Raw genomic sequence first — 27,704 nt, forward strand, 5'->3', positions numbered from 1 at the left:
AGTGTTTAAGCCTGAAAATAGCCATGTCTTTTCTTCTGCTAGCCCTTCCTGTGGAGCACTTGAGTAAAACCAGTCAGAAGATGAGATGAGTATGGGTTCTGCTATTGTTATCAGGACCTTCAGTGCACCACTGGTTTCCAATTCCTGTACTATTATATTATGTTTACGGTAGAGACTGGGTTGCCAGATAATATTTTAGGCTTTGGCCCACAGGCTATAGTTTATCAACCATAGAAGGTAGGAAAAGATTAACCATGTTAAGTAAAGAACTGGAAGATACCAAAGACCTCCATCAAAGTTTTAAACATAAAAATACAATGTTTGAAATGAAAATACATTATATGGGATTAACAGCAGATTCAACACTATAAAAGATAATACTAGTAAAAACAAAGGCACAGCAATAAAAACGAATTAAAACACAAAAAGAAAAAATGAACAGAGCCATAAATAAACTGTAGGACAACTGTTGATGCCCTTCAAGTGGCATCCCTGAAGAAAACATAATAGTGGTTTTAAAAAAAGTTTTGAAGAAATTTCCAAAAGTCAACAAAAATTATAAGCCCACAGATCCAAGTAGCTTAAATCAAAAAATGTTAAAGAAACTACACAAGGCACATTACAATCAGATTTCTTAAAATCAGCAATAAACTTCAAAAGACACCAGTAAGAAAATGAAAAGACAAACCAGAGTGGGGAAGAAGTGTTTACAAATCACATATATGATAAAGAATGTGTATCCAGACTATATAAAGAATTCTTACAACTCACTAAGGTGGCAAATAATCCAGTTTAAAAATGGACAAAAAAATTTGTATAGACATTTTGAAGAAGATCTATAATAGCAAATAAGCACATGAAAAGATGCTTACCAACAATAGCATTGAGGAAATGCAAAATAAAACCAAAACTACCAATAAAATGACCATTATGGAAAAGATAAATAATAACAAGTGTTAGTGAAGATGTAGAGCGACATGAATCCCCATAGGCAAGTGGTTAGAATTTAAAATGGCACAGCTACTTTGGAGACAGCTTAGCTGTTTTATAAAATGTTAAACATAAGCTTATCATACATCTAGCAATTCCATGCCTACTTATCTACCCAAGAAAAACACAAAGATTTGTCCACACAAGACATGCACAAATGTTCATCATAGCCAAAAAACCTGGAAATAATCCAAATGGCCATCAATTGCAGAATACATAAACAAAATTAATATATCCACACAATGATATACTATTAAGCACAAAAAGGAATGAGCTACTGATAAATGCTACAACATAGGTGAACCTCAAAAACATTATTCTATGTGAAAGTAGTTATAACACATTATTTTACATGACTGTTTCACTTGTTCTAAGTGAAAGTGTGTAAAAAACTCCATATCACGTGATAGTGTTTATACGTCTAGAAATATTAAACTCTAGAAAGATAGAAAGCAGAAGAGTGGTTGCCTAGCGCTGGGTAGGCACTGGGGACTGACTGCAAGTAGGCATGAGGGAACTTTGCAGGGTAATGAAAATGTTGTAAAACTGTATTTAATGATGGATGCACAATTCTATAAATTTACTAAAATTCACTGAATTATATACTTACAATGGGCGAACTTAATTATATGGAAATTATACTTTATACTAAAGCTCTGAATAAAAAAGATAACTAATAATGGATAAGGAGTGGGGAGGTATAGGTAAAACAAGATTGACAATATATTGATAATTGTTGAAGCAGGGTGATAGGTGGTTCATTATATTATTCTTTCTACTTTTGTGTATATTTGAAAATGGCCATAATAAAGGTTTTTTTTTTTTTTTTTGAAAAAACAGTGTGTTGGTAACGATGTAGGGAAACAGGTACTCTTACAGGGCTGGCAAGAATGTAAATTGTTTCAATCTGTACAGGGGAAATTTGGCAATATCTACCAAAATGATAAATCTCACTCTTTAATATAGCAATTCTACTCCTAGGATACATCTAGGATATAAAAATATCCTTGTATATATTCCAAAGGCCACTCATACACGCTAATTGATTAAAGGGTTGTTGATAACAGCAAAAGACTGGAACAAAAACTAAATACTCATTAATAGGTGGCTGGTTAATTAAATTTTGATATAAGAGTGAAATACCCTAAAGCCAATTTAATGATTTATGAAGCTCTACGCTGATGGGAAAAGTTATCCAAGTGAAAAAAGGAGGTACAAAACAGTATGTAGAGTACACTAGCATTTGTCTAAAATGACAAAAAAGGGAATATGAAATTTTTTTCTTGTATATGTATAACATATCTCAGGAAGGAAACTCAAGAAAATAAGTACATTGGATGGTTATAGAAATGGAAACTAGGCAGGTAGATGTAAATGGCAGGGATATCTCATTGTATAGTCATCATCCTTTCTGAATTTTGAGCCATGAACATATATCACCTACTCAAAATTTAAATAAAAAGTGATAAGGAGAAAATCTTGAAAAGCAGCCTCCTAAAAGGGTATATTATATACAGGGAAACAGATAAGGATAACAACAGACTTCATCAGAAAAAAATGCAAGCCAGAGTCAGTGAATGTATTTCTCTAAGGTACTGAAAGAAAAAAGACCCTGTCAACCTAAAATATCAATAATCAATAATTCAATAATCAATGGAAATATCATTCAAAAAACAAAGATCTCTGGCTTCTGGCTAGGTTTGGCTGAAGGGAGGCAATCATGAGGAAGGAAGAAATGAGGATCTTTCTCTCTTGCCCCTCTGTTTCAGGATCCTCCAAAGCAGTAGTTATATCTCTTCAGAAGTCCTCTCTCATACAAATTGGCTTCTTCTCCTCATCAACCATCTCTGGTCTCTAGACTCTAGTAATAACTCCTTCTTCCTTTGTCCTTCCATTTTGAGAGCTAACAGCAGCTTGCTGCAGTCACTAACATCTGGGATCATTATCCCCTGTCTATCCTCTTAGACTTTCTAACACCTTTAAAAGTGCTTCTATGAATTAAATTCCTTCTACTGAATTATCTAGTATTGTTTACATTTCCTTAATTGGATATTGACTGAAATATATCTTAATCAAAAAGAAAATGAAAAGGAAAACATGCAAATCTATTGAAGATTATTTCCTAAGGACAAAGAGGAAATTATTTCATATCCCAATTCCAAAATTAAAAGGAAAAACCTTTTCAAGATATCATGGCTTAAGAAAACTATAGCCAATACAAAGAGTTCATGACTAAGACCTCAAAGTCAATTATAGCAACAACAAAAATAAATAAGTGGGACTTGGGTAAATTAAAAAGCTTCTGCACAACAAAGGAAATAATCAACACAGCAAGTGGACAACCTACAGAATGAGAGAAAATATTTGCAAACTATACATCCAGTAAAGGGCTAATATCCAGAATCTACAAGAAACTCAAATCAGCAAGAAAAAATAAACCCTATTAAAAAGTGGGCAGAAGACATGAAAAGAAGCTATTCAAAAGAAAACAGGAAAATAGCCAACAAACATATGAAAAAATGCTCAACATCACTAATCATAAGGGAAATGCAAATTAAAGCCACAATGAGATATCACCTTAACCTTATCAGAATGGCGCTTATTAAAAAGTCTAAAAACAATATGTGCTGGCATAGATGCAGAGAGAAAGGAATGCTTATATACTGTTGGTGGGACTATAAATTAGTACAATCTCTATGGAAAACCGTATATAGACTTCTCAAAGAACTAAAAGTAGACCCACCACTCGAACCAGCAATCTCACTACGGGGTACTTACCCAAAGGAAAAGAAGTCATTTTATCAAAAAGACACCTGCACTTGAATGTCTATTGCTGCACAATTCACAATTGCAAAGATGTGGAATGAACCCAAGTGCCCATCAATTCATGATTGGATTAACAAAATCTGGTATATGTATACCATGCAGTACTACTCAGCCATAAAACAGAATGAATTAATGTCTTTTACAGCAATTTGGATAGAACTGGAGACCATTATCCTAAGTGAATTATCTCAAGAATAGAAAAACAAACACCACATGTACATTCTAATAATTTGGAACTAATTGATGGGCACACATGGGTATAGAGAGAAGTGAAAATCTTGGGAAATCAAGAAGCTGGGGAGGGGAGGGGAAAAACTTATCTAACAGGTACAATGAACACTATTCAGGTGTTGGACACACTTGTAGCCCTGACTAAAGCATTATAAAAACTATCCATGTAACAAAAACATTTGTACCTCCTTAATATTTTGAAACTCAAAAAAATAAAAAAAGAAAACTATAGCCAATAGGTGTCAATCAATAAATTAAATATTAAAAATACATAACTTCAGTGTCGTGATCCTGGGAGAATTTTTTACAAGATTTCTGTATAAGAAAGCAATGAAGAAAATTTGTTAACTTTATAACAATTATAGAAGCATTTCACAGTTTTTTTTCCTTAATCTTCATTCCACAGTGAAAGCTGACAGTACAATGTTATGGTTAGTTTTATGAACCAAAAATTAGTGGGAAGGAAGTGAAAGTTAAAAGGTTCAATCTGTAGTTTTTCAGTGATCTTATTTAGCACAACATTAAGCTATTTAAATATGAGAAAAATTCAAACACATATTTATATCCTTCATAATGATTATATATATCTTCTAAAGAATAGTTGATTTTCCTGATTGCAGTTGCTTTAAGTCTATTGCTTTTGTACAGTAATTTCTGTTTATCCATACTGACCAAGAGAATTATCAAGCTTTCTTTCCTTTAGTTACATTAGGAAAACAATAAATACCATTTTTCAAAACTACACATGTACCTCCTTCTAGAATCTGATATATACTAATGTGGGTGGGAATAGAGTTTCTCTCACTTGATCCCTTTCCATCATCACCAACACAAACACACCAGTTAATAATCCGTGTATCTGTTTGCCCATAAAATGACTAAAGTCTCATCCACTTTTCTCCAAAGTCAATATAAGGAGCAACAAAGACCAAAATTACAGGGAAAAAGATGCTAGTCAGAACTAGAACCAAAAGAAATGCTGAGTTTCTAACCATGGCAATATAAACAAATGCACTCAGCGTTGTCTAACATTGACTTTAGCTACAACAAATCCTCTAAACAAAATATCTAATGTAATGGTGAAGAACAAAACAATGTTGATGGAATTTAGTAAGGGAATAGAATTAAGACCACCATCTGCCTCAAAAAGGAAGAACATCTCTTCCTCAGAGAAAGAAGACAAAGAAAGGGAAGACTAGACAGCCTAAATTTTTCTCTAAAATAAATGAGGTCACCTGCCACAAGTGATTAGTGAAGAAAACAGATGAAATATTGGATAAAGTATTATAAATAACTGTTGGTCAATATAAGTCAAGAAGCAATAAGAGTGCTATATGTCGTAGAGAAAGGATAACAATTGGGCCCTATAAGACCTTTTGTGGGATCTGACTCCCCTCCCCCACAAAACACCAAATGTGCCTTTATAATTAGCTTTTCTTTCTTTGATTTCCAGGCCATTTCTTAAATTAGTTGAAACCTAAACCTAAATTACAAAATGCAACCAAATAAAACTTGGTTGCTATACATAGTAGAGATTGCAGTTAGGCTAGGCACAAATGCTGTTTGAAATACCGTGGAATTTAGCAAAATAATCAGAATGGATCAGTGATCTACCATTACATATGTGGCCCAGCCCAAGAATATCTAGCCACTCTAAATAAGAGGCTGATTATATCAACTTAGCTCCATGAAAGAAAAGACCTTCTTTTATTCTATTAGGCAACTTGGCATACACTTTTTAAGTCTTTGCCACTGCATATACTAAATGCTACTATCTGAACTAGTTCCCTCCTCCAAATGATCCTTGAGGACCTACTGTCTAGCAAGCAAATACCTGCTGTCCCATCACTCAGTTCTGCCTAGAGTGCTGTAATCTATGAACATTTACTTTCCATTGGGTAAAAGGAAGCTAGGAAGGCAGCACTAAAATTTGCTTTTATTTTACGTAAAACTGGTAAATTCTATGTTCTTTGCCCAAAGGTCCGCTTAGGTTCAGGGTGTTTGGCTTTGTTCTACCTATGAAATTTAGGATTCTGTCTGTATTTAACCAATCTAAAACAAGAGAACAGAAAAAAAGACCAGTCATATTTGCAAAAGTCCCCCAACTTCTCAGGACTATTTTCTTAATCTATAAAGAGGAATGAATTTGAGGTTCATTTTAGCGCACGCACACAAGTGCACATGCGCGCGCGCACACACACACACACACACACACACACACACAGCAAAATCTTCATTTCTTTAGAAAATACAGCTTAGAAGGAGAGTCAACCCAGGTGAAGTTAGACAAAATTATAATTAGCCAATTTAAGACAATTTTCTTCCTTTCCCTAACATTTGAAAAAATACTCTCTTACTTCTGTGAAGTCTTTGAGAACAAGAACTTATTTATCTTGTTTTCTATTTTATCCCTAGAACCAAGCATAGATCTTTACAAAATAAACAAACAGATAATTACGAAATAATTGTTAGGAGAACTTACTAGTTAAGTACTTATTTAAGTAAAATCAAATACTGTTACAGACTTACTACTCTTTTAATATAGGCAGAATGTTGCTATTTCCTCTTTTTTCTTCTGGTATGGAAAATACAGTGAACTTTTCTGTTAAAGTAAATACAAATAAACACTGTACACTTAGGCTACACTACATTTATTTAAAAAATTATTTTCTTCAATAATGAATTACCTTAGCTTATTGTAACTTTTTTACTTTATAAACTTTTAAATATTTTTTAGCCTTTTGACTCTTGTAATAACACTTAGCTTAAAACACATTATACATCTGTACAAAAATATTTTCTTTACAGCTTTATTCTGTAAGTTATTTTCTATTTTTAAAATTTTATATTTTTTGTACTTTTTTAGCTTTTTTGTTAAAAACTAAGACACCAACACACACATAAGCCTAGGCATACACAAGATCAGGATCATCAATATCACTGTCTTCCACCTCCACATCTTGTTCCAATGGAAGGTATGCAGCGGCGTAACAGGCATGGAGCTGCCATCTCTAATGATAACAATGCCTTTTTCTGGAATACCTTCTGAAGGACCTGAGGTGGTATTACAGTTAACTTTTTTGTTTTATAAGTAGAAGTATACCCTAAAATGATAAAAAGTATAGTGTGTATATCTATATACATTTCAGCAACATAGTCATTTATTATCAAGTATTATGTACTGTACATAATACTTATATGCTATATTTTTAGAAAACTAGGAGGGCAGTATATTTATTTACACCAGCATCACCACAAACACCAGTAATGTGTTATATTACATTATGACAGCTACATCACTAGGTGATAGGAATTTTTCAGCTCCATTATAATCTTATAGGACCACCATATCAGAATGCAGTCCATCATTGTCTGAAACAGTACATGACTGCATTCACCTTTCCCCAAGCCATGGGATGGGCTTTCATCAGACTGGCCCAAAGTCTTACCACATTCTCCTCAACACAGTGATTAATCCAAGAAGTAGGCACATAACCCAAGCCAAGTAGGCTGGGCTCTGGGTTCTTTCCAAGGTATTTTTAGGATTGGAAGTGAGGGGAAGGAGTTTCTTCTCCCTTGGTTAATAAACTAAGCTTAATCCCAGAACTGTCGGCAGCTGTGAAAGAATGAAGCCAAAAAGAGGGAAGCTGGAAAGAGAACAGTTCTAAATGCTATTTTACTCTCTGGATTCAGAAAATCCTAAAACAAGTTCCAGTCCTTGCTAGTCTATGATTTAATTATATAATAAATCACTCTCTGGCTTTTTTTTTTTTTGCTTAAACTAGCTTGAGTAAGGTTTGTCAGTTATAATCAAAACGTCCTAATACATTCCCATATTCCTTTAGGCAAAGTAAAATAAATATAACAAGCAGCGTGGTTACAGCAAAATCAATAAGAAGTGAATTGCTTGATGGATAATGCTTTGATTGCTCAATCTCTTGGTAAATATGGCATCATCTGCATGGAGGATCTGATTCATGAGATTTGTACTGTTGGAAAACGCTTCAAAGAAGCAAATAACTTCCTGTGGCCCTTCAAGTTATCATCTCCACGGAGTGGAATGAAGAAAAAGACAAACCATTTTGTAGAAAGTGAAGGTGCCGGTAACAGGGAAGACTAGATCAACAGGCTTATGAGAAGAATGAACTAAAGTATCTACCATGATTATTTTTGTAATCTGGTCAGTTAATAAACAGTGACTGCTTTCAAACTGGAAAATATATATAAACCATATATATTTTTTAAATCATGGTTTTTTAATTTGCCTTTTTTTTTTTGGAGACAAGAGTCTCGCTCTGTTGCCCACGATAGAGTGCCATGGCATTAGCCTAGCTCACAGCAATCTCAAATTCCTGGGCTCAAGTGATCCTCTTTCCTCAGCCTCCCGAGTAGCTGGGACTACAGGTACACACTACAGCACCCAGCTAATTTCTTCTATCTTTAGCAGAAATGGCATCTCACTCTCGCTCAAACTGGTCTCGAACTCCTGACCTCAAGCAATCCTTCCGCCTCAGCCTCCCAGAGTGCTAAGATTACAGGAGTGAGCCACCACACCCGGCCAGTAAATCATGGTATTTAAAAAAAAAAAAAAAAAAAAAACTACCTCACTCTTACAAATCTAAATGTTATATTCTAAATTCTCCTTCCCTCCTAAAAGTTTAAATATATACAAGCTATTTTAAAAGAAACACAATGTACTATTTTGTTTAAATTTTTCTTTGGTTTTGTTTTACATACTAGATTATTTCTTCAACTTTACACCCTACAACCTTCCTATAAAACTTTAAGTTTTAAGCATTATATTTTCTTAATTTCACTCATTTTTGGTATCTCATTATTCCTTTCACACAACATGACACTGATGTTTTAACGTTATGCATATCTTCTCAAATCTCTCTGAAAATTGCTAATTATAGATTTTCTATTATCTTTTTAATTTTTGAAACGTTTTTAATGTTGTTTTCAACATTAACACTATTTCTTCCAGAATTTTTTTCAGTATAGTTTTGTTTCATGTTGAAGGCATTTTTCAAATGTCTGATGATTCTTGGATACCCATTAATACTTAAAAATAAGGCCTAAGCAGATAATTGGGAGCCCAGTGAGCATGAGTCTGGAGTTTCTTGATGAATGAATTTTTCTTTAGGGCAAGTAAGTGATTAGCTAGCTGTCAGTAAGGAATCCTTAAGTTTCAGAATGCAAAGGTCATTCATTGCTCCAGGATCATCTGATTTCTTGCGGTCAGGTGGGGAGGGAAGGCGGGTAGGTTGAGTATCCCTTATCTGAAATGCTTAGGACCAGAAGTGTTTCAGATTCCAGATTTTTTCAAATTTTGAAATATTTGCATTTATACTTACTGGTTCAGCATCCCTAATCCAAAAATCCAATGTCCAAAATGTTCCAGTGAGCATTTCCTTTGAGTATCCTGTTGGTACTCAAAGAGTTTAGAGCATTTTAGATTTTGGAATTTTGGATGAGGGATGCTCAAGCTGTAATATTGTTTCCCCACCCGACCTGGCCCTAAGGCCTGGTGATTGACATGAATGGAAAAATTTAGTGGGGGAAGGGCAGACAGCTTCCTCCTAGCTTATAAAACAAAGGATAATTTTGTTTCAGATGCTACCTATGGTTTTAAAAAATGTTTTACAAATAATTAAGTATATACATACATAAAAATAAAACATCAAGAGTTTCACAAAATAATACTTATCCTATGAGATATATTCTGATATTTTCAAAGGCATTTTGTAATGGTAATAAATGATTTTACAACCCACTGTTGCAGTATGAGTGCAATTTGAGACATAAATAAATAAATAATAGATGAGGTTGTGACTTGCACTATTGTGTTTCAATTACCATTCTTCTATCTGCTTTCTGTCCCCCAGAAAATTGTGGAAATCTTTCATTCACTGATAACCTTTATTTTCTTTTCACTTTATTTCTCCTTTTACTTCTTTACTATAATTTTAGTGGGCCCCCTAGGAGGGCAAAAAGGATAAATCTAAGTGTTTATTCATAATCTTTAATTAAAAGTTCTCTATAAGCATTTTTAAAAACCAGGAGTTTACTAACCTCTTTCTGGCCTGATTTAAGGTCCCTCTGCTCACTATGATGGCCTAAACTGCTATATTCTGGAATTTACCATTAGAGCTTGCTAATGCAATCTGGAGAATTAAAAAGGAAACTAAAATGCTTGTAGTGACCAGAAGAATCTGTGTATCACAATTCCATTTAACTCTAAAACTACAAGTAAAATTGTAGTTAAATGTTCAAAATTAAACTTAAATATTTAAGTGAAGAAATGAAAATTTCTTTTTGAAGGAAGACTTTAGGAAAGGTTTCTTCCTCAGAAGAAATAATCAAAAACCAATTCCCAAACATATCAAGAAAAATAATGCATTTATAAGAGGTAGAGTACTTACACAGCAAGGCTACTCAAAACATACTGTACGTGCTCACATTCATCTGGGAATGATGCACTGGCTGATGTAAAACAACAAAGTGCAGTCTGAAGAACCTGAAGCTGTGGCAAAGGGACCTGCCATCTTCCAGCATAATCTTCAACCACCTGATAGGAAAGCAATCCAAACATTACTATGGAAAATGTGCTCAACATCACAAGTTTTAAAATTTGGATAAAACTTACTAGATAAATTAAAACATTAGTTCAGCATGAACAGACGTGACTTAGGAGGAAAGAAAGTTCTGTACTGTTTATTTTCATGGTATACATCTGAAAATAAAATCAAATATTATTTTTGAAAATGTGGAAAATACAATATATGAATGACTGTACTGCTCAATGCCAAATTCTTACCAAACTTTATTAACAAATGCCCTTTACCTCCTATATCTAGCTTTTGTCAAAATACCAATTATTAAATATTATAAAATTATAAATTATAAAATCGCCAGATATATAGTAATAAAGAAAATTAGAAATGACCATTCATTGTTATTATTATTTATAAGGCTCTAAGCATTCTGGAAACAAATGAGTATTAAGATACAGCAAGATGCTCCAATTATGAATATTTAACTTGTACCATATGGGGGACAGAGTCCAGAATACAGTCAGTCTTGGCCCTGTCACTTAACTAGTTTTACAAATTTAGGTAGGTCATCTTCTTTCTCAATGCATTAGTTTCCTTACCATAAAATGGAGATAATAATGCTTATCTTACAGGTTTACTCTGCAACTAAGTTGGGGTAATTTATAAGAAAACATTTTAGAATTACAAATTGCCATAAAAATGTTAATTATGATCTCTTATATGTAAGAATGCTGTATTAAAACAATGTATTATATTAACAAAATCCTGTAGGCCAAATTTGGCCTGCCACCTGTTTTTGTACAACCACAAGAATGGATTTTACAGTTTCAAATGGCTGGAAAAAAAAAACATTTGGTGATACATGAAAATTGTATGAATTTCAAATATCAGTGTTTATAAATAAAGTTTTATTGGAACATGGTCAGGTTCATCCATTTATATATTGTATATGGCTGCTTTCCTGCTACAACCACCAAGTTCAGTAGTTGTGAAAAAAACCACATGGCTCACAAAGCCTAAAATAGTTAATATCTGCCCCTTTACAGAAAAAGTTTGCTGACTCCTGATATAAAAACAGAGAAACATAGAGTAGAATACAAAGGCAAGAATACTCAAGAGCCCAAAGGACTTTTCACATTAATCACTTCCTGTTGGGAGATAATTTTCCATAAGTCTCTCACATTACTGTAAGTTTTCAAAAAGCCCTAACTGACTTCATCATTTCAAAGGTATTTACAGGAGACTACCTTGAAAAAAAGAGATATCATCTCCCTCCAGAGCAGTGAACCTGTTTACTATCCAGGATAATAAGATACTGTCTCCCTCTAGGGCAAAGGTCAGTCAGATATGCTTACATATCATTATAAAAGATCAGACCTCCTTAAACTTGGGGTTGCTCAGCTGTGATGAAAACCTACTAGAGGTAGCATCCACCTGGGCCACTCACATCAACTGTATGAGACTTGAGGGTCAAGGGGAACCACAATGAACATGAAACTCATGCTACTTGCTTGCTCTACCATAATTAATAAAGTCCTTTATCTCAGACCCAGGAGTTTCATATCTTCTGCAAGCATCCATGAAATTGTGGCAGACTAACTTAGATAAAGTCTCAGACTCTTCACAGTTCTTAACAATTCCAAATGGCAATACCAGGTATCTAGCATATCTCGCCAATGTTTTTGGGAACATATACAGATGAAAAACAATGCTACAGGGGATTATCTCTGTGAACTTGTATCCCGTCTATATTTTGCAGTTCTCCCTCGCTGGAAAGTAAAAATTACTATTCTAACTCAGTAGTAGGACAAACCTATCCAAACCACCACAGACCAAAAAATGAGGAATGTTAGACAAACAGTGGTTCCCTGCTTTAAATTTTCTCTTCACCAGAGTCTTTGACCAGTTTTATTGCCTTTTTCTGGTCACTTTGCCACTACTCTGGTGCCACGTAAAAAATAGGTATCTGACAGCTTCATATTTTTCCCCCAGTCTCAAACAGTTTGTTCTAATCCATGTCCACTTGCAACCTTATTCAATTCCTATTTATGGGCTCGTTTCTCTCCTTGGAAGAGAATCTTTCTACTTTCTCAGATTCTGTTCTCATTACAATTTCCTTTATTCACTCAAGATTCAGCTGCCACTGCATTGCCTGGTCTAGCTGAGCACAAACATAACACAATAAAAAGCCCTAGTGGATAACACCTCCAATAGGTTTGCCACAATGCCCTCAGGACATAAACAAAATTAACTTAAATTTACATATCTTCTTATGCTGTCAAATGTCCTGCCAGGCACTAATAATTCATTATAATACTATTTCTCTTTGAAATATTATCCTTAAAATATATGAAACAATTATATTACACTGTCCTGTTACTTGAAAATTTTTCTCCAGAGTGCTATCATAAGCACGCAGCTAATGAGGGCTGATACCATGACACCATAATCTGAATGCATTCAAACAGGCCAAGGTGCAGTGAAAACACATCTTCAATTTTTTCTTTTTCTTTTTTTGTATTCTGCCAGGTCACCATAACAGTGGCCAGGACAATGCTGAAGGTGCTGCAAACAAACAGGAATAGTATTTACCTGGATCTTAAAAATCTACCCTTATTATAGTTCTAAATTACTAAAGAAAATGGCCTAAGAAACACAGGATCAAGGTCAGAAATCTTTGAGGGATTGGTGGAAATCCTTTTCTCATTTTGAAGGGAATAAACATAACTGTAATGAGTATTTACAGACACTCTGTGAATACTGCTGAAAGAAGCTACAGCCAATGCCAGAAGCATGCCATGATATAAGGGGAATTAAATAGAGGGCAAAGCTACTGCCAAAGAAAGGTGCTGGACTACTCTACTGATCCCGCAGCACTTACTCAGCATGCCCATTTACAGGAGCATATGCCCTGCTCTAAAAGGGATATGGTATATATACTATATATTATCATATCTTAATTTACCACTGAAAATTAATGTGAAAATGAGCACAGACTCATTTTCTGTCAAAACTGTCAAAATGTAGACTTAATGTAAATCTATTAAGTTAAAATTATATTAATCATTTAGAAACATTAAAATATATCATCTAAATTGTTAAGTACTGACGGAATTGTGTCCTCCCAAAAGTCAATGTGACTGTATTTGGAGATAGGGCTTTTTGGAAGTACTTAAGGTTAAATGAGGTCATAAAGGTAGAATCCTATTCCAGTTGGATTGGTGGCCTTATAAGAAGGGGGAGGTCTCTTTCCCTCGCTCTCCATCTTTTTTGTTTTTTCTCTTTATTTCTCTCTCTCCCCTTTTCCCTCTCTCCACACACACTCCAAGGAAAGTCCATGTGAGCACACAGCAAAAAGGCTCTGCAAGCCCGAAAGAGAGTCCTCAATCAGAACCCGACCATGCTGGCAACCTGATCTAAGACTTCCAACCTTAGGAACTGTGAGAAAATAAATTTCTGGTTTTTGAGCCACCCACTCTGTGGCATTTTGCTGTGGTAGTCTAAGCTAACATACAAATATATAAATATGATATAAATTTAGCTGTTTAAGAACCTAAAAAATATCATCTAAAATGATCTAAAGTGATTAAAACATGGTTTACTGTTTCTTAACTGAGCTTTCCTTTTTTGTAATGTAACAATGAAGACTACCAAACAGTAGTTTGTCAGTGAGCAAACAATGATCTTGGTATCTAACCCCAGGTAATAATTAATAGACTAGATCATTTACAAAGTATCAAGCATGATGTTATTTCTATTAGTTGGCTATTCAAATCCCTGTCACTCTGCTCTCTGAAATCTCCCATTGTTACCAACTTTCACTATGTCAAACACCTCACAGTTCATAGGTTCCAACACCTCACAGTTCATAGGTGTTGATCGAGCTGTTCACTAATATTATTTTCATCACTTGTTTACAGTCAACCTAGCCACTTTTTAAATCTGATTAACAAACCAGAAGATGTGTTACAATTACCCTCCATTCTAGGAGTTTCAAAGAATGTCTATAAATACATGCCTGTATGAATTTGTTGAATACAGATAACCTATGCATTACGTTCACCAATGTTCTAAATACTTAATATTTTATTTTATTATAATAAGCATAAAGCCAGTCTTTTCCCTAACCCCTTCAGTATGATTGTTATCCATTTGTAATGCAGATACTTTATATTATATAAAAATTTTCTAGCTCTGTCCACTGAGAGGACCTAAAAGTAATGACTCCACGCTAACAATAAACATACTTAGTACCCAAATCTTGGTATTTAACCAATACTCTCCAATAAGAGGAACCTAAGCTCCTTGAAGAAGCAGTTGATTCCAGGGTTGGGACTGGAAAAATACAAGATGAGTGTAGAATATTTTGTGGTACCACAAAGTAAAGAAATGCTGGAAAAAAAAAAAAAATGGGATACAAGAACAAGAGGACCAACCTAAAGGACCTCCTAAAGGCTAAAGCTGGAACAATCTGAACAACAAAATAAATGATAGCACTGGACACTAGTCCATACAGTAAATTAAAAATACCTAAGTCCATACTGACACAAATAAATAATTGCATAAATAAATATATGTTAGTGATGAGACAGCTGTTCCTCACAATGAAACTCCAATTAATAAATGTAGAAGAAAGAGGGAAATATAGAATCACCATTAGGCAAACACCACAGTAATAAATGTTGTAGCTAAGATCCATGGATCAATGCTAATATTAGTGGGTGAAAGTCTGAAGAAAAGCAAAATCTGTAGTCTCAAAGTATCTCCCCCAAGAGATTTATCAACTGCAAACATAAAGATAGTACCATTAGAGTGGAGAAACCCCACAGATACAAACTTTAACCAAACCATCAAGGTAAATCTTACTAGTAAGTAATAAAACAGCATTGTCATGAAACTCTTGATATGATGCACTGAGAAACACATAATGTCATTTTAGTGGTACTCTTGCTGAAAATGAATAAACTCATTCCTATCATCAGAGAACATCAGACAAACCCAAACTGAGGGATATTCTACAAAATAATTCATCAGTAATCAAGTGTCAAGGTCATGAAAGACAAGGAAAGGCTAAAGAACTGTTATAGACTGGAACAAACTAAGGAGAAACAACAAGTAAATGCAAAGTGAGATCATGGAGAACATCCTGGAACAAAAAAATAGCATCAGTAGAAAAACTGCTACATTTCAAATAAGGTCTATAGTTAACTATTGTACCAATGTTACCTTCCTGCTCTTGATAACTGTACAATTTTCTCTAAGTTTAAAATTAGTTCAATTTTTAAAAATTTAAAACCAAAACTATTTTGTTCTCACCTTTTCCATAAAATTTCTTTCCTGAATGCTATTTTATAATATAAGCACATTTCTACATTTAGTTTTTCTACTTTGTTACCCAGTTGCACCTCAAGATTTACCCTCGCCTGTAGGTATTTTTCTTTTTTTAAGAGTCAGATGGAAAAATAAAGCAGGTAGATTGGCAACACCATGGAAAAAGTATAGGCTTTGGAATCTGACAGACCTGGGTTTGAATTCCAGCTCTGTCACTTATTAGCTGTGTAGCCCTAGCAAAGTTATTAAACGTCTCAGTCTAAGTTTCCTGCAAAATGAATTTAATATCACCTTAATCACAGGCTTACCAAAGAACTAAATCAGACATATATTAAAATCTAGGATAATTCCTAGCATATAACAAACAAGAGCTATCATTACTAGAGCCTGGGCAAAAGAGAGACCTGGTCTCAAAACAAAACAAAAAAGCCACACCAAAATGGTTTAAAAATGGATTCTAATTAAGTTATAAGTTGGCTGGAATCTGCAAAGGACGAAATCTATAGAAGCAAGAAATCTAAAACCCAGTTCTTTTGAGGGCTTAATAAAGATTATTGTTGGTTTAACTTACTACTCCTTATGTTAATGTTTCTACAATATTAAAGTTTTTAATAGGTTCTGTGAATGTAATAAGACCAAGTATTTTCAAACTGGAAGATGGGGGTAACCATCTCTATATCTTAATTTTTCCACACAATTTTACTGTTAAAAGGAATCTTGAAGATTATCTAGTTCAAACTACCAAGCAGAGCACAAATACTCATTACAATATCACTCCCAGAGTGTTAACCAATGTGAATACTGCTACTGATGAGCAATTCACCACCTCAAAAGACAATTTACTGAATTTTATAGACCAATTTATTAGAAAATTCTTCATTATGATGCAAAAACTATAACACCTATTCACCAGTTCCACTTTGAACTTCTAAAATTATGTAAACAAAACATGCAACAGTCCATTAAATATCATAAGGCAGCTATCACATCTTTATTATAGTCTCCTCCCTAGATTAAATATCTGCCATCCTTTCAACCATTTCAACTATTTCCCAATAGTCCACAAAATTTTCACAGTTCTCATTAGTATATCCTGTTCACAATCCAAATTGTCCATGTTTATCTTAAACATAGTTCCCAGAATGGACTCCAGGCAACTCCAGTCAGAATCAATGGGAATATCACCTCCCTTTTTGACTTTATGATTATATTAATACAGCTTGAAGTTACTTTAGGTTTTATTGATTTTGAGTCAGCAAAAATGCTATATCTTTTTCACACAGATTGCTATATTAAGCCAGTTTTCCGACATCCTATAACTTTTTGTAGTTGATTTTTTTTTTTTTTGCATAATAACTATACGTTAATCCTTCTTACTTTTTCCCCATTCTTAGTTTAAGCCCAAACCTTCAGTACTGCATTTCTAGCCAATACATTAGCTTTGCCTCCCAGTTTGGGTTACCTATAAATCTAAAGAGGAGGTTTTTCATTTTATCATCAAAGTTGTAAACAAAAAAATTCACACAGACACAACACATATTAGGGCCAAGTTCAGATCCTTCCCCTATATACTTAGGACCATTAACCAATATCTTTTTGGCAAGAGTGTTCAATTAGTTACTAATACTAATCCACTCCCCATTTCTCCACGTCTGTAAGAATACAAGAAATTTTGTAAAAAAAACATGCTGAAATCCATATATACTGAGTCTGTAACATCTCCTATATCTATTACCAACAATCTCATTATTAAAAAAGTAGAAATAAGAATTTCGAATGATCTGATTTAATGAACTTATAGTGATGACTAGAGATGAAGATACTGTTTTCTAACTATGAACAACCATTTATTTAATAAACTATTCAATAATTTTGCTCAACATTATACTACTTTTAGTGGTCTTCTATTCCCATAACCCACCTATTTTAAAAACAGAATATCTGTCCATATCTAGATTGACAACATCTCTTCAGTTCTGTTTCTTCAAACATTACTGTGGTTCTATGCAAAGTGTTCCCTGTCCCCCACACTATATTTGGATGTCATTTACCTGAGAGATTTAAACTTATTTAAAAACCCCTATCAGTTTTCCCTCCCTATTTTGGGCTTCAATTCTTTTAACCAAATTTAGTTCCTAATTTGAAAATCATCCACTTTGTTAGAAAAGATATTTTTAAAATGAAAGGAAGTACAGTCCAGGACTTGTGTCACTGCACTCCAGCCTGGGAGAAAGAAATCCTGTTTCTAAAAAAAAAAAAAAAATCCACAAAAACAAATTTCCATCTACTAAAACTTTTCCCAGCCATTCTATCTACAAAAAAAATAGATAAAGAAATAAAAATGAAATGAAATAGTTGTATTTTTCTGCCCAAAGCATATCTATCCCCTTCGTTTATATCAGTTGATTTAATAGAAGATAATGAACCTACACAGGAAGGAATGAAATTATATTATAGGAATTCATTCCATCCAAGAGGAAAGAAAATATATCAAAACCCTACTAAACTAGTTAAACACAGAAACCAATCAGATATACACAACAGTTTGAAATATATAGTATTATACTTGCTAACACAGAGATTCTGGAATTAGAATATTAAACATGCTTCATATTAAATACAAATGAACTCCAAAAAGCAATTCAGCCTATGAAGCAGTTTTACAGTCCTAATATTCACCTAAAAGCCAACATATATGCAAAATAAAGATGTTTTGGTGAGTAATGAGAGAATACAATACAGTTAGATATTATAGACCATACAGAATTAGCTCTACACTAAAAACCAACCTTGGCTTTGAGAGATAATTTTCATTAAACACACTGTAAATAATTCTTTGAATCAGGATATTGGACATTAGTATTTAAAATCAGTTGTGATTTCTTTAGTTTTTAAAATACTCTGTTAAGCTGCATTCTTGTTAGTTTGCACCTGATTACAACACGTTTCATTTATCTTTTTAAGGTGTTACTTTGAAAAGGTACCCTTATCCCAGAAGCAGTATATTTTTTCTGACATTCCCTCAAATGGAAGTTCTTTGTATGAATATTTCATGAATTAAATAAAGAATGATGATTTCCCACACAACATTAAGTCCACAACTTTTTTTTTTATTTTTTGTAACCACCAACATTTTCTATAAGCCAAGGCAAAGAACTAGAAAGCAGGCTGCCTGTATTGGTGAGTGGAGGAGAGATGAGTAGGGAAGGGTAAACAACAAAAACTCATTCAGAATTCTCCTTCTCTATTTCATTCTATTTTTGTCCTCTTCCTAAATTCTGGACATGATGAAACTCTGGACAGATTTTTCTCTTTTTCTTTACATTACTGTTCACAAAATAGGAACTTACTCTCTCTCAAAAAGTACCACTGAGAGGACAATTTTCATCCTTCCCCAAAATTCCCTTACTCTACACAAGTGAAATTAACAATACTAGTGAGAACCTATCAGCTCCTGGCGAAAGTTAATGTACAGGTCTGGTTCTCATCTCCTTGAGTTTTCTACATCCACCACATATGAGGCAGGTCAGGGTCCTCCCTGTGGGCAGCGTGGCTATCTCCTTAAAGATCCAACTTACTTTTTATAAGTAGTAAGTCATTTTAAAGGCTATAGATAAATTTTGATCCCTGTCAATTTTTCATTTTATTCTAAAATCAGAGGGAAGAGTAACATATTAAATGCTTCCTTCATATATATTAAAACTGATACATGGACAAGGAAACCCCTAAGATATATGTACAAGGAGAAGTACATGAAGATCAAATTAAAACAAGGGGTGAACAAACACTAACTCTAGGACCAGGTTTGCTCAGTCTCAAGAACTAAATTTGCTTTTAAAAAAAAAAAAACAAAGAAACAGATAATATACTTACAATTAAAATAACAGTGGGAGAATTAAAAAATAAAATAAAAAGGGGGCGTGCTGGTTAAGATGGAAGAAGAGAGAGACTTCCTTGGAAATAATGGTTCACTATTAGAGGCTACACTAGACAGATGTGAAAAAGGATTATATACAAGAACTGTTCTTAAAGATGGAATTAGGAAAGAAAAAAAGGATTATAGTTGTTACTCATTAGAAAGTAACTTTTGGTACTGGTTCCAAAAGTACCTGAAGGACAGAAGGGAACTACTGGATGGAAATCTCAAAACTAACCCAGACTGGAAATGAACTACCTCTTTCAAAGATAGATAAAGTCAATAATAACAGCAAGTGAAAAGCCACACCTGGAAGACTGAGATTACTAAACAAAGTAACACAAAATCTGTACAGATTTGAGAAAATAAAAAAGCAGGGACATTACCTTAAAGTACTTGAAGCATTTCAGATGCACTTCAAGTTAACAGTTACGACAAATGGCTATATATGCTATGGCACGGTGCCATAAAGGACGGTGCTCCAGGAACTCAAATTTAGGTCTGCGAGAGTGAATGGGAAAAGCAATACTGAAAAGAAACAAAGTAAGCAGTTAATCCTGAGTTTGATTTTTGGGCTGATAAGATTTTCTTAGGTCAGGGAGATGAGAGTGGGCAAAATTTATTTGACATTGAATGCTTTTTGATGAACTCCAAACTCCTTGACTTTCATCTCTAACATTAAATAAGGTACTACAAAAGATAACTGAAGGAGCAAAAAGGAAGGAAAAGGAAGATAGGAGAGGCCAACTTAAGAACAGGCTATAATGTAAACAAATACAAAAAACATCTATGTTTACCTGAAATGACATATCCTACTATTGCTGAAAGAAATGTGTCAAAAAGGAATGTTTACATTGCCAACCAAGTAGAACAAATTAAGCAAGGCCTAGAACAATTAAAAGCTAAGTAAAGAAAAGGTCTAAAGGAGCAAGTAGCAGAAGAGATATTGTCTTCACTGGGCTCCTAAGAGCACAGACTTCAGAAACATCAAAAGCAGCTTCATTTTAGGTATCTGTTGATAGGTAATACAAATATGGGCCACAAAAAGAGTACTTTAATGATTAAGTTCAATAGGTCTAAAAATTACATGGGGAATATCAACAGCCCAGGTAGCACCAGACTAAAAATGTCTTGGCACAAGTTTGGGGATAGAGAAATCCAGATGCAATGGCCAAACACTGGGGCTGTGGAGATCGCAAGGCAATGACTGTACTTGGAGCTTTTCACAATACAAAGTGATAAACTCTTTAACAAGGGGTCTTAGAAGCTGTATCACAATTACTTCAGCACAGGAGTACAAGGAAAACACAGAAGAAATAGAAATTAAAAGCTTTTAATATGAAAGAAATCTAAAGTAGGAAAAATGAATTAATACCTGGTGCCTGGGGTATTATACATGGAAATTTGTAAACTCTGCAAAAGGAAATTCAGATACTATAATACTTTCAGGAAGGAAGAAATAGAAGTATACAGGGTAAGAGCTCTTGCCTTCCCAAAAATATGGTAAAATACAGTGTCACAACTGACCACTTGATGAATTTTCCCAGTTAAATATACGTTATGGACTCTGGCATTTGGCACAACTGCCTGGCACCCTGGTGAGCCTGCTGAGGTTGAAACCTGTTTTCTGTGCATCCTGTTCTCTGTGCATCCATCTTCCCTCTGATATCACTAAATCCTAATGGCAACAGTAATGTGAGTCACGTGTACTATGTACTAAATTCAGGGAATTACTAGTGTTTCTAAATTTAATGGGTATTGGGCTGTGTGCAATAATAAATATTTGCCCTACTGGGCTTCCAGACTCTTAAAAAAAATAAGCCACAAAGAGGTCAAACAACTCTCCTTTAGAGGGGAGAAAGAAACCACTACCAATCAAAGGAAGACAATCCAAGCTGCAGTTCCTGAAAAATCCCCAGCTCTAAACCACAGAGGCACAGAGAGACCCAATGGCTCTGATTAAGCAATATTCTGGGAAGGGAATTTGGGATCTTAACCTTTTTAGACTTTAGATTTTAATTTCTCTTTGTGAACTCAATCATGGGAGACAATTCATTTGAAGAAATCTGATACATGAGTAATTTTATTGACATTTGGTCCCCTGTACCAAAACTGCTATGTCTCCAAATTAAAACCTGAAAAAATTTTTTAAACTAAAAAACTATCATAGGTTAATTAGCTCTCTCAAACACAGAAGCAGACTTATACTCTTAAGTACTGAGGTGTTCCTAAAAGGAAAAAATAAATTAAGAGTTCTATATTTCAATAAACTTTATCATCAGTTACCCAAAAATCCACTGTTCTTAAATTGGGATGAGTATTTTCAATATTAATAAAAATGTATATTGTGGCTACTGATTAACAATTTCTGTTCTTCCATTTTTTTCAAGAATGCATTAACTCTGAAAACCCAATAGAACCAAAACTGTACTCAATTGTTCCTTTTACCATTTATTGTTAATATTACCACCATATTCCCAGATATTTAGATTAAAAACCCAATGCAATTTCATAGAATTCTTTGGTGCCTTGTTTCTACATTTAACAAGATGCTAAATACTTCCATGACATTTCTTGAAACTGTTCCTACCACTCCATTTTCATTACTATTACACAGGTAGACTTTCAATTCCCTTTTTCTGAAATACTCACTTTTTGTGTGTAGGCTTTCATTCTTTACCTCCTCTAGTATATCTTAAAACAATATTTTAAGATTAATGATGGCACTGTTTTCCCCTTAAACTCCCTTATCATCCCATAAAATTCAAACCCCTGACTCAAGATCTGTACCAACCCATTTTTCTAATCTTAATACTTCCCAGTACTTTTCTGAGTCAATGTTCTACTCTAGTGGTTCTCAAACTTTAGTATGCATCAGGATCATCTGGAAAGCTTGTGAAAAACATAGACTGCTGAATCCCCCAGAGTTTCAGATTCTGTAGGTGTGGGGTAGGGTTAATAGTTTACATTGCTAAGTTTCCAGGTGATGGTCATACTGCCCTTCTGGGGAATCACACTTTAAGAACCATAGTTCTAGTCAATTAACTATTACCCCCATTCATAAATACACCATGCCATCCACCTTTTCAAAAATTATCTGCTCTACTTAAAATGTTCTCCTCCCCATACTACTTTTTTTCATGACTACATTTTAATTAACAATTCTTTTTTAAAAAATTAATTATTTCAGTAGATTTAAAGGATACTAATGGTTTTTTGTTACATGGATGAATTGTATAGTGGTCAAGTCAGGGCTTTTAGTGTACTTGTCACTCGAATAGTATACGTTGTACCCAATAGATAATTCAAGAGTCAAGTTGAATGTTGTCTTACCCATTAAAATTTTCCCAATTATCTCTAATTGAAGTATTCTCTCTGTGTTAACTTGGCTAAGAATTAAAACGGTGGCACTAATCAGTGTTCCTGTTTTAGGGTTTATATTCATTTACTGAAACCTTAGAGTGCTCTACTATGCCAAGTACTCTAATGCTTTCATTTTTAGTGGAGGAAAAATAGGCAAACAAATATATGTTAGATGGTGTTAAGTACCTTGGAAAAAAATAAAATACAAGGGGAAAAGGGAATGCTAGAGATGGGATGCTACTTTATATAGGGTGTTCAGAGAAGCCTCCGTCTCTCTGATAAGGGGATATTTTGAAAAGGGCCCTGGAGCTAATCACATAGATATCCAAATGAAAAGTTATTTCCAGCCTACAAAACAAAGGCCAAGAAGAAGATGCATACTTACTCAAATAAAAGGAGCAGCAAAAAAGCTAGTGTAAGTAAAGGTAAGTAGTAGAGGGAAAGAAGAATAAAAGACAAAGTCAAAGAGCTAGTAAGGGGCAGGATCATGGAGCCCTGCAGGCCACTGTAAGGATTTTGGCTTTGACTCAGATAGAAAAGCAGGGAAGGTTTAGAAGAGATCTCACTTACATCTTTAAAAGGATCATTTTTGGCTGCTGTGTAGAGAATAAACTGTAAGTTGGAAGCAAGGAAATAAAATAATCCAGGGGAAAGATGACTATGGGTTGGATCAGGTCATAACAATGGAAGTAGCAGTCAGATACACCTTCTCTCCCTTAGTAGATGATTCATTTCCTTGAGGATAGGGTTGTGTCTTTTACCTCTTTAAATCCCCTATGATCACTAAGATGATACTTTTCACATAGTAAATAATTTTTTTCTTGAAGGAATACCATCTACAACACTTTTACTGTACTTTATGTATCAAGATCTATGCCTAAGATAATAAAGGATAATTCAATTGATTGATATTAAGAATTTATGTACTATCTGACAGACATATATACAGCATTTTATGAGCACTTATTAAGTTATGAACACTTAATAGCTGTTGAAGTTAACTTCAAAATATAAAAGAGAAGACAACAAAGAATCTCGAAAGTTAGAGTAAAAGAAAATGGCTTCAGTTAATATGGAAGTTTTTAAGAACCTAAAGGTAATAGAATATTTTCTTCATAAAATCAAGAGTTAAGAAGGGGCTGCATAATAGTCAGGTGCCAAGGATAGCAAAATTACATATCCACTCTAAGTTTATAAACACAAGATGAAATGTAGGAAATCAAAGTAATAAATTTAAAAAAGATGAATGAGTTTTAATATTCTCACAACTCTGTTCTATGTAAGTTTTTATACCTTCCCCGCCTCCTTGATTATATTATGTATATTCACTATAGTAAATTTGGATAATATATGAGAAAAAAAATCCCCCATCATTGCACTGCCCACATATAACCACTATTAACATTTTGATGTATTTTCCTTTTTTAGCTGTGTGTCTTGGGGGTATTTGCTTAATCTCTCTGAGTCTCAGCTGCATCATTCATAAAATAAAGATAAAAATAGTGCTTATCTCATAGGGTTGTTGCAAAGAATAAATGAGAATCTAGGACAGGGACTGACATACTTTTTCTTAAAGGACCAGAAAGTGGCTTATGGGCCATACATTCTCTATCCCAGCTATTCAACTTTGCTGTTCTATCAAGAAAGCAGTCACAGAAAATACAGAAATAAATGGGCAAACCCTAATAAAGTTTATTTGCAAAAAACAGGCAGTGTTACTTGTGCCACAATGGCTTACAGTAAATGTTCACAACTTTTTGGTGTATTTGGATTATTATTCGGTTGTCTTTGTTTGGCAAGTTTTGAAATTATTAAGAGAATCTGATTTTTAAAAAAACCTTTGGAACTGCTTATCAATAAAACACAAATACAGCTTTTTATAAATCATTTCAGAGGGTTTATAGACTTCCTGTATTATACAAATGGCTCTTATGGATGATCATCAAGAGATCCTGTTTCCAGTGAAATAGCTCATTTGATTTTTCTTTGAGGCACTCTCTCCCCATCTAAAATTCAGATGTAAGTACAGTGGGAATGGACAATCTTTATCCAAATTATATAATCCCTTCTACAAACAAATTTTTCCACCTGATTTTTTTGAGTTATAATTATATTTTCCTAGGTCATTCCATAGCCACTGAAAATATCATTTTATGGATAAATAATAGTATATGAGAGATGAAAAGATATTCAACTATTTTAGATGTTCTGGTTGCTTTCCCTTTTTAATTCTTTCATTTCATTAATTATAATTAAGGCTATGATAAATAGCTTAATGTCCAAATTTATATTTCCTCAGAAGTCAATGCTATAAAGAAAATGATTAAGTCAAAAGGTACAAATTATTCTTAAGGTTTCCAATATATGTTGATGAACTAATATATCTTGATACAAAATAGTTGTGATTTTTACTCCCATCAGCTGAAAATGAGATATCCATTTCACCACATCCTCATGAGCATGGAATTTATGTATACACTTTTGACTTTCCTAATAAATTCTACAATCTGAGAAATCTTTGGCAAAAGTTTTCAAAGGATGGTAAAATGGCAGATCAAGGCTCAAAATGCATATCCATTGTATTTAGGACTGGTAGGATTTCTAGATATTCAAGGTTAACTCTAAATAATATGGAGAGATAGAAACTTCAAATTTAATCATTTAAGATAAACATTTAAAACACATGCCGCACCCTCCTACCTTCAAAACACAAGATAATAAACATAAAATAACTTCTACTGGCTTGTAATCATCATAACTTTCATATTTTGAGAGCCACTGCTACTTACCTAAGTATATCTCATGCAGGTGGGTTGGGGGCAGGGTGTGTTGTGAATAAGAGTGGAGAATCACTTCTAATGGGGCACTTCTGATAGCTTAAACTTAATTTTGTTTCTTTTTCTCTCTTTCACATTTATGAATATCATTTGTTTCTGCTCCTTTGAGTCTTTTTTTATCAATGGCCATTGCACTACTTCTACTCAAAACTGTTTTAGTATGCTGTAGTATATATGCACAGATGCTACAATAGATACCAAATGCATATTCATTGATACAATACAATGTATATGTATATCATAGTGGTTAAGTGCACAGGGTGGCTCATGATTGTCAGACTGGACAGATTCCACTCTGATTGTCACATACTAGCTACATGATTTATTCAAGCCATTTAATCTATCCTGATTTTAGTTTCTTGATCTGTAAAATGAGAATAATAGCCCATACCCTGTAAGGTAGTGAATTAAATGAGATAAAACAGGTACAGGACTTCTCACAGTTCCTGATAAAAGAAAACCACTCAAAATATGAGTTAAGTACATATATCCATATATAGAACATTCCAATAAAATGTTCCAGATATTAAAACATAAAACACACATTTAATCATTGGCAAGACTTGAGTAGTATTTAGAATATTTCAACTTTAGAGTAACCAAAAATACTGGTTAATGTCCATAACTCTAGTCTACAAAATATTTCTATAAAATACATATTAATAAACTGTGTAAATGTTTTATTAGGACATTATCTATATATGCATATATACATAAATATTTTTATAGTACACAGGGCAATGTTGTGCACCTGTCTATTAATATGTATTGATATAACCACTTCTCTTCCTTCTGTATTTTCACCCTTCACTTCTCTGTACTGTTTTGAAAATGGAGCCAGAAAATGAACCTGTGTCCTTCTTTCTCAAAGTCAATTAACTGATGAATCATGGTCTACACCCAATCCCAAATGCAGGTAACTTATTCATGTTCTCCATGCCTTCACCTAGAAAGATAAGCACTAATAAACAAAGGTATAGACTAGTGGTCATTCTACATTCATAATCAGCAAATGCAAATAGTTCTGTAGGTAACTACCTACAGAATCTACCTCTCTAGGCAACTACCATTCTAGACCTCCATTCTCCTTAAACCTCCATGTAGTCTCAACAGATAAACCTTCTTCCTACCAAAAAGCTCCTACATAAAGTAACCCCCCTTCACTTGTTCTTTGAATCTTGTCCTTCCTTCCCTTCAGGAATCTTATACTATGGATTATCCTTTCTTTCTTTTGTAGATTTATATTCTTCCTTTCAAATGCATAATTCTCATTAGATTTTAAACATACCCATTCTCATTAATTTTTTTAAAAAATCCTTCCTTGAATTCACAATCCCTTCAGTTACCACCCATATCATTCCTTCTTTTTTGTAGGTTATATTAATATATACTTACTATTTCTTTACCTCTCACTCCTCAAAATACTCCTGCCTAACTCCTGAGCTCATCACTACATCAAAACTGCTCTGCTTAGAGTCACCTATAACTCCATGTTAATTCAATGATTGGATCTCAACAGCTTGCTATGCCAGTTGCCATTCACCTCATCCTGAAACACTTTTACCTTGCACTCTGTGACACCATAGTTCTCTGATTTTCTCCAACCTCTTTAATCCTTCTTAGATTTCATTTGAAGACTCTCCTTTCCTACTA

At 33.8% G+C, this 27,704-nt stretch overlaps 1 protein-coding gene across 2 annotated transcripts in view; it reads right to left on the reverse strand.

Moving 5' to 3' along the window:
- The window catches only part of ZNF654 (zinc finger protein 654), a 79,265-nt gene that overhangs the window by 43,242 nt on the left and 8,319 nt on the right, over positions 1–27,704 (reverse strand). For both annotated transcript variants that reach the window (XM_045540446.1, XM_045540445.1), the window contains exon 2: positions 10,473–10,618. In XM_045540446.1, coding sequence (XP_045396402.1) covers positions 10,473–10,618 — 146 coding nt within the window. The remainder of the gene's footprint in view (positions 1–10,472; positions 10,619–27,704) is intronic.

This window comes from Lemur catta, chromosome 1 (genome assembly GCF_020740605.2).
Source record: "Lemur catta isolate mLemCat1 chromosome 1, mLemCat1.pri, whole genome shotgun sequence".
Taxonomy (NCBI): domain Eukaryota; kingdom Metazoa; phylum Chordata; class Mammalia; order Primates; family Lemuridae; genus Lemur; species Lemur catta.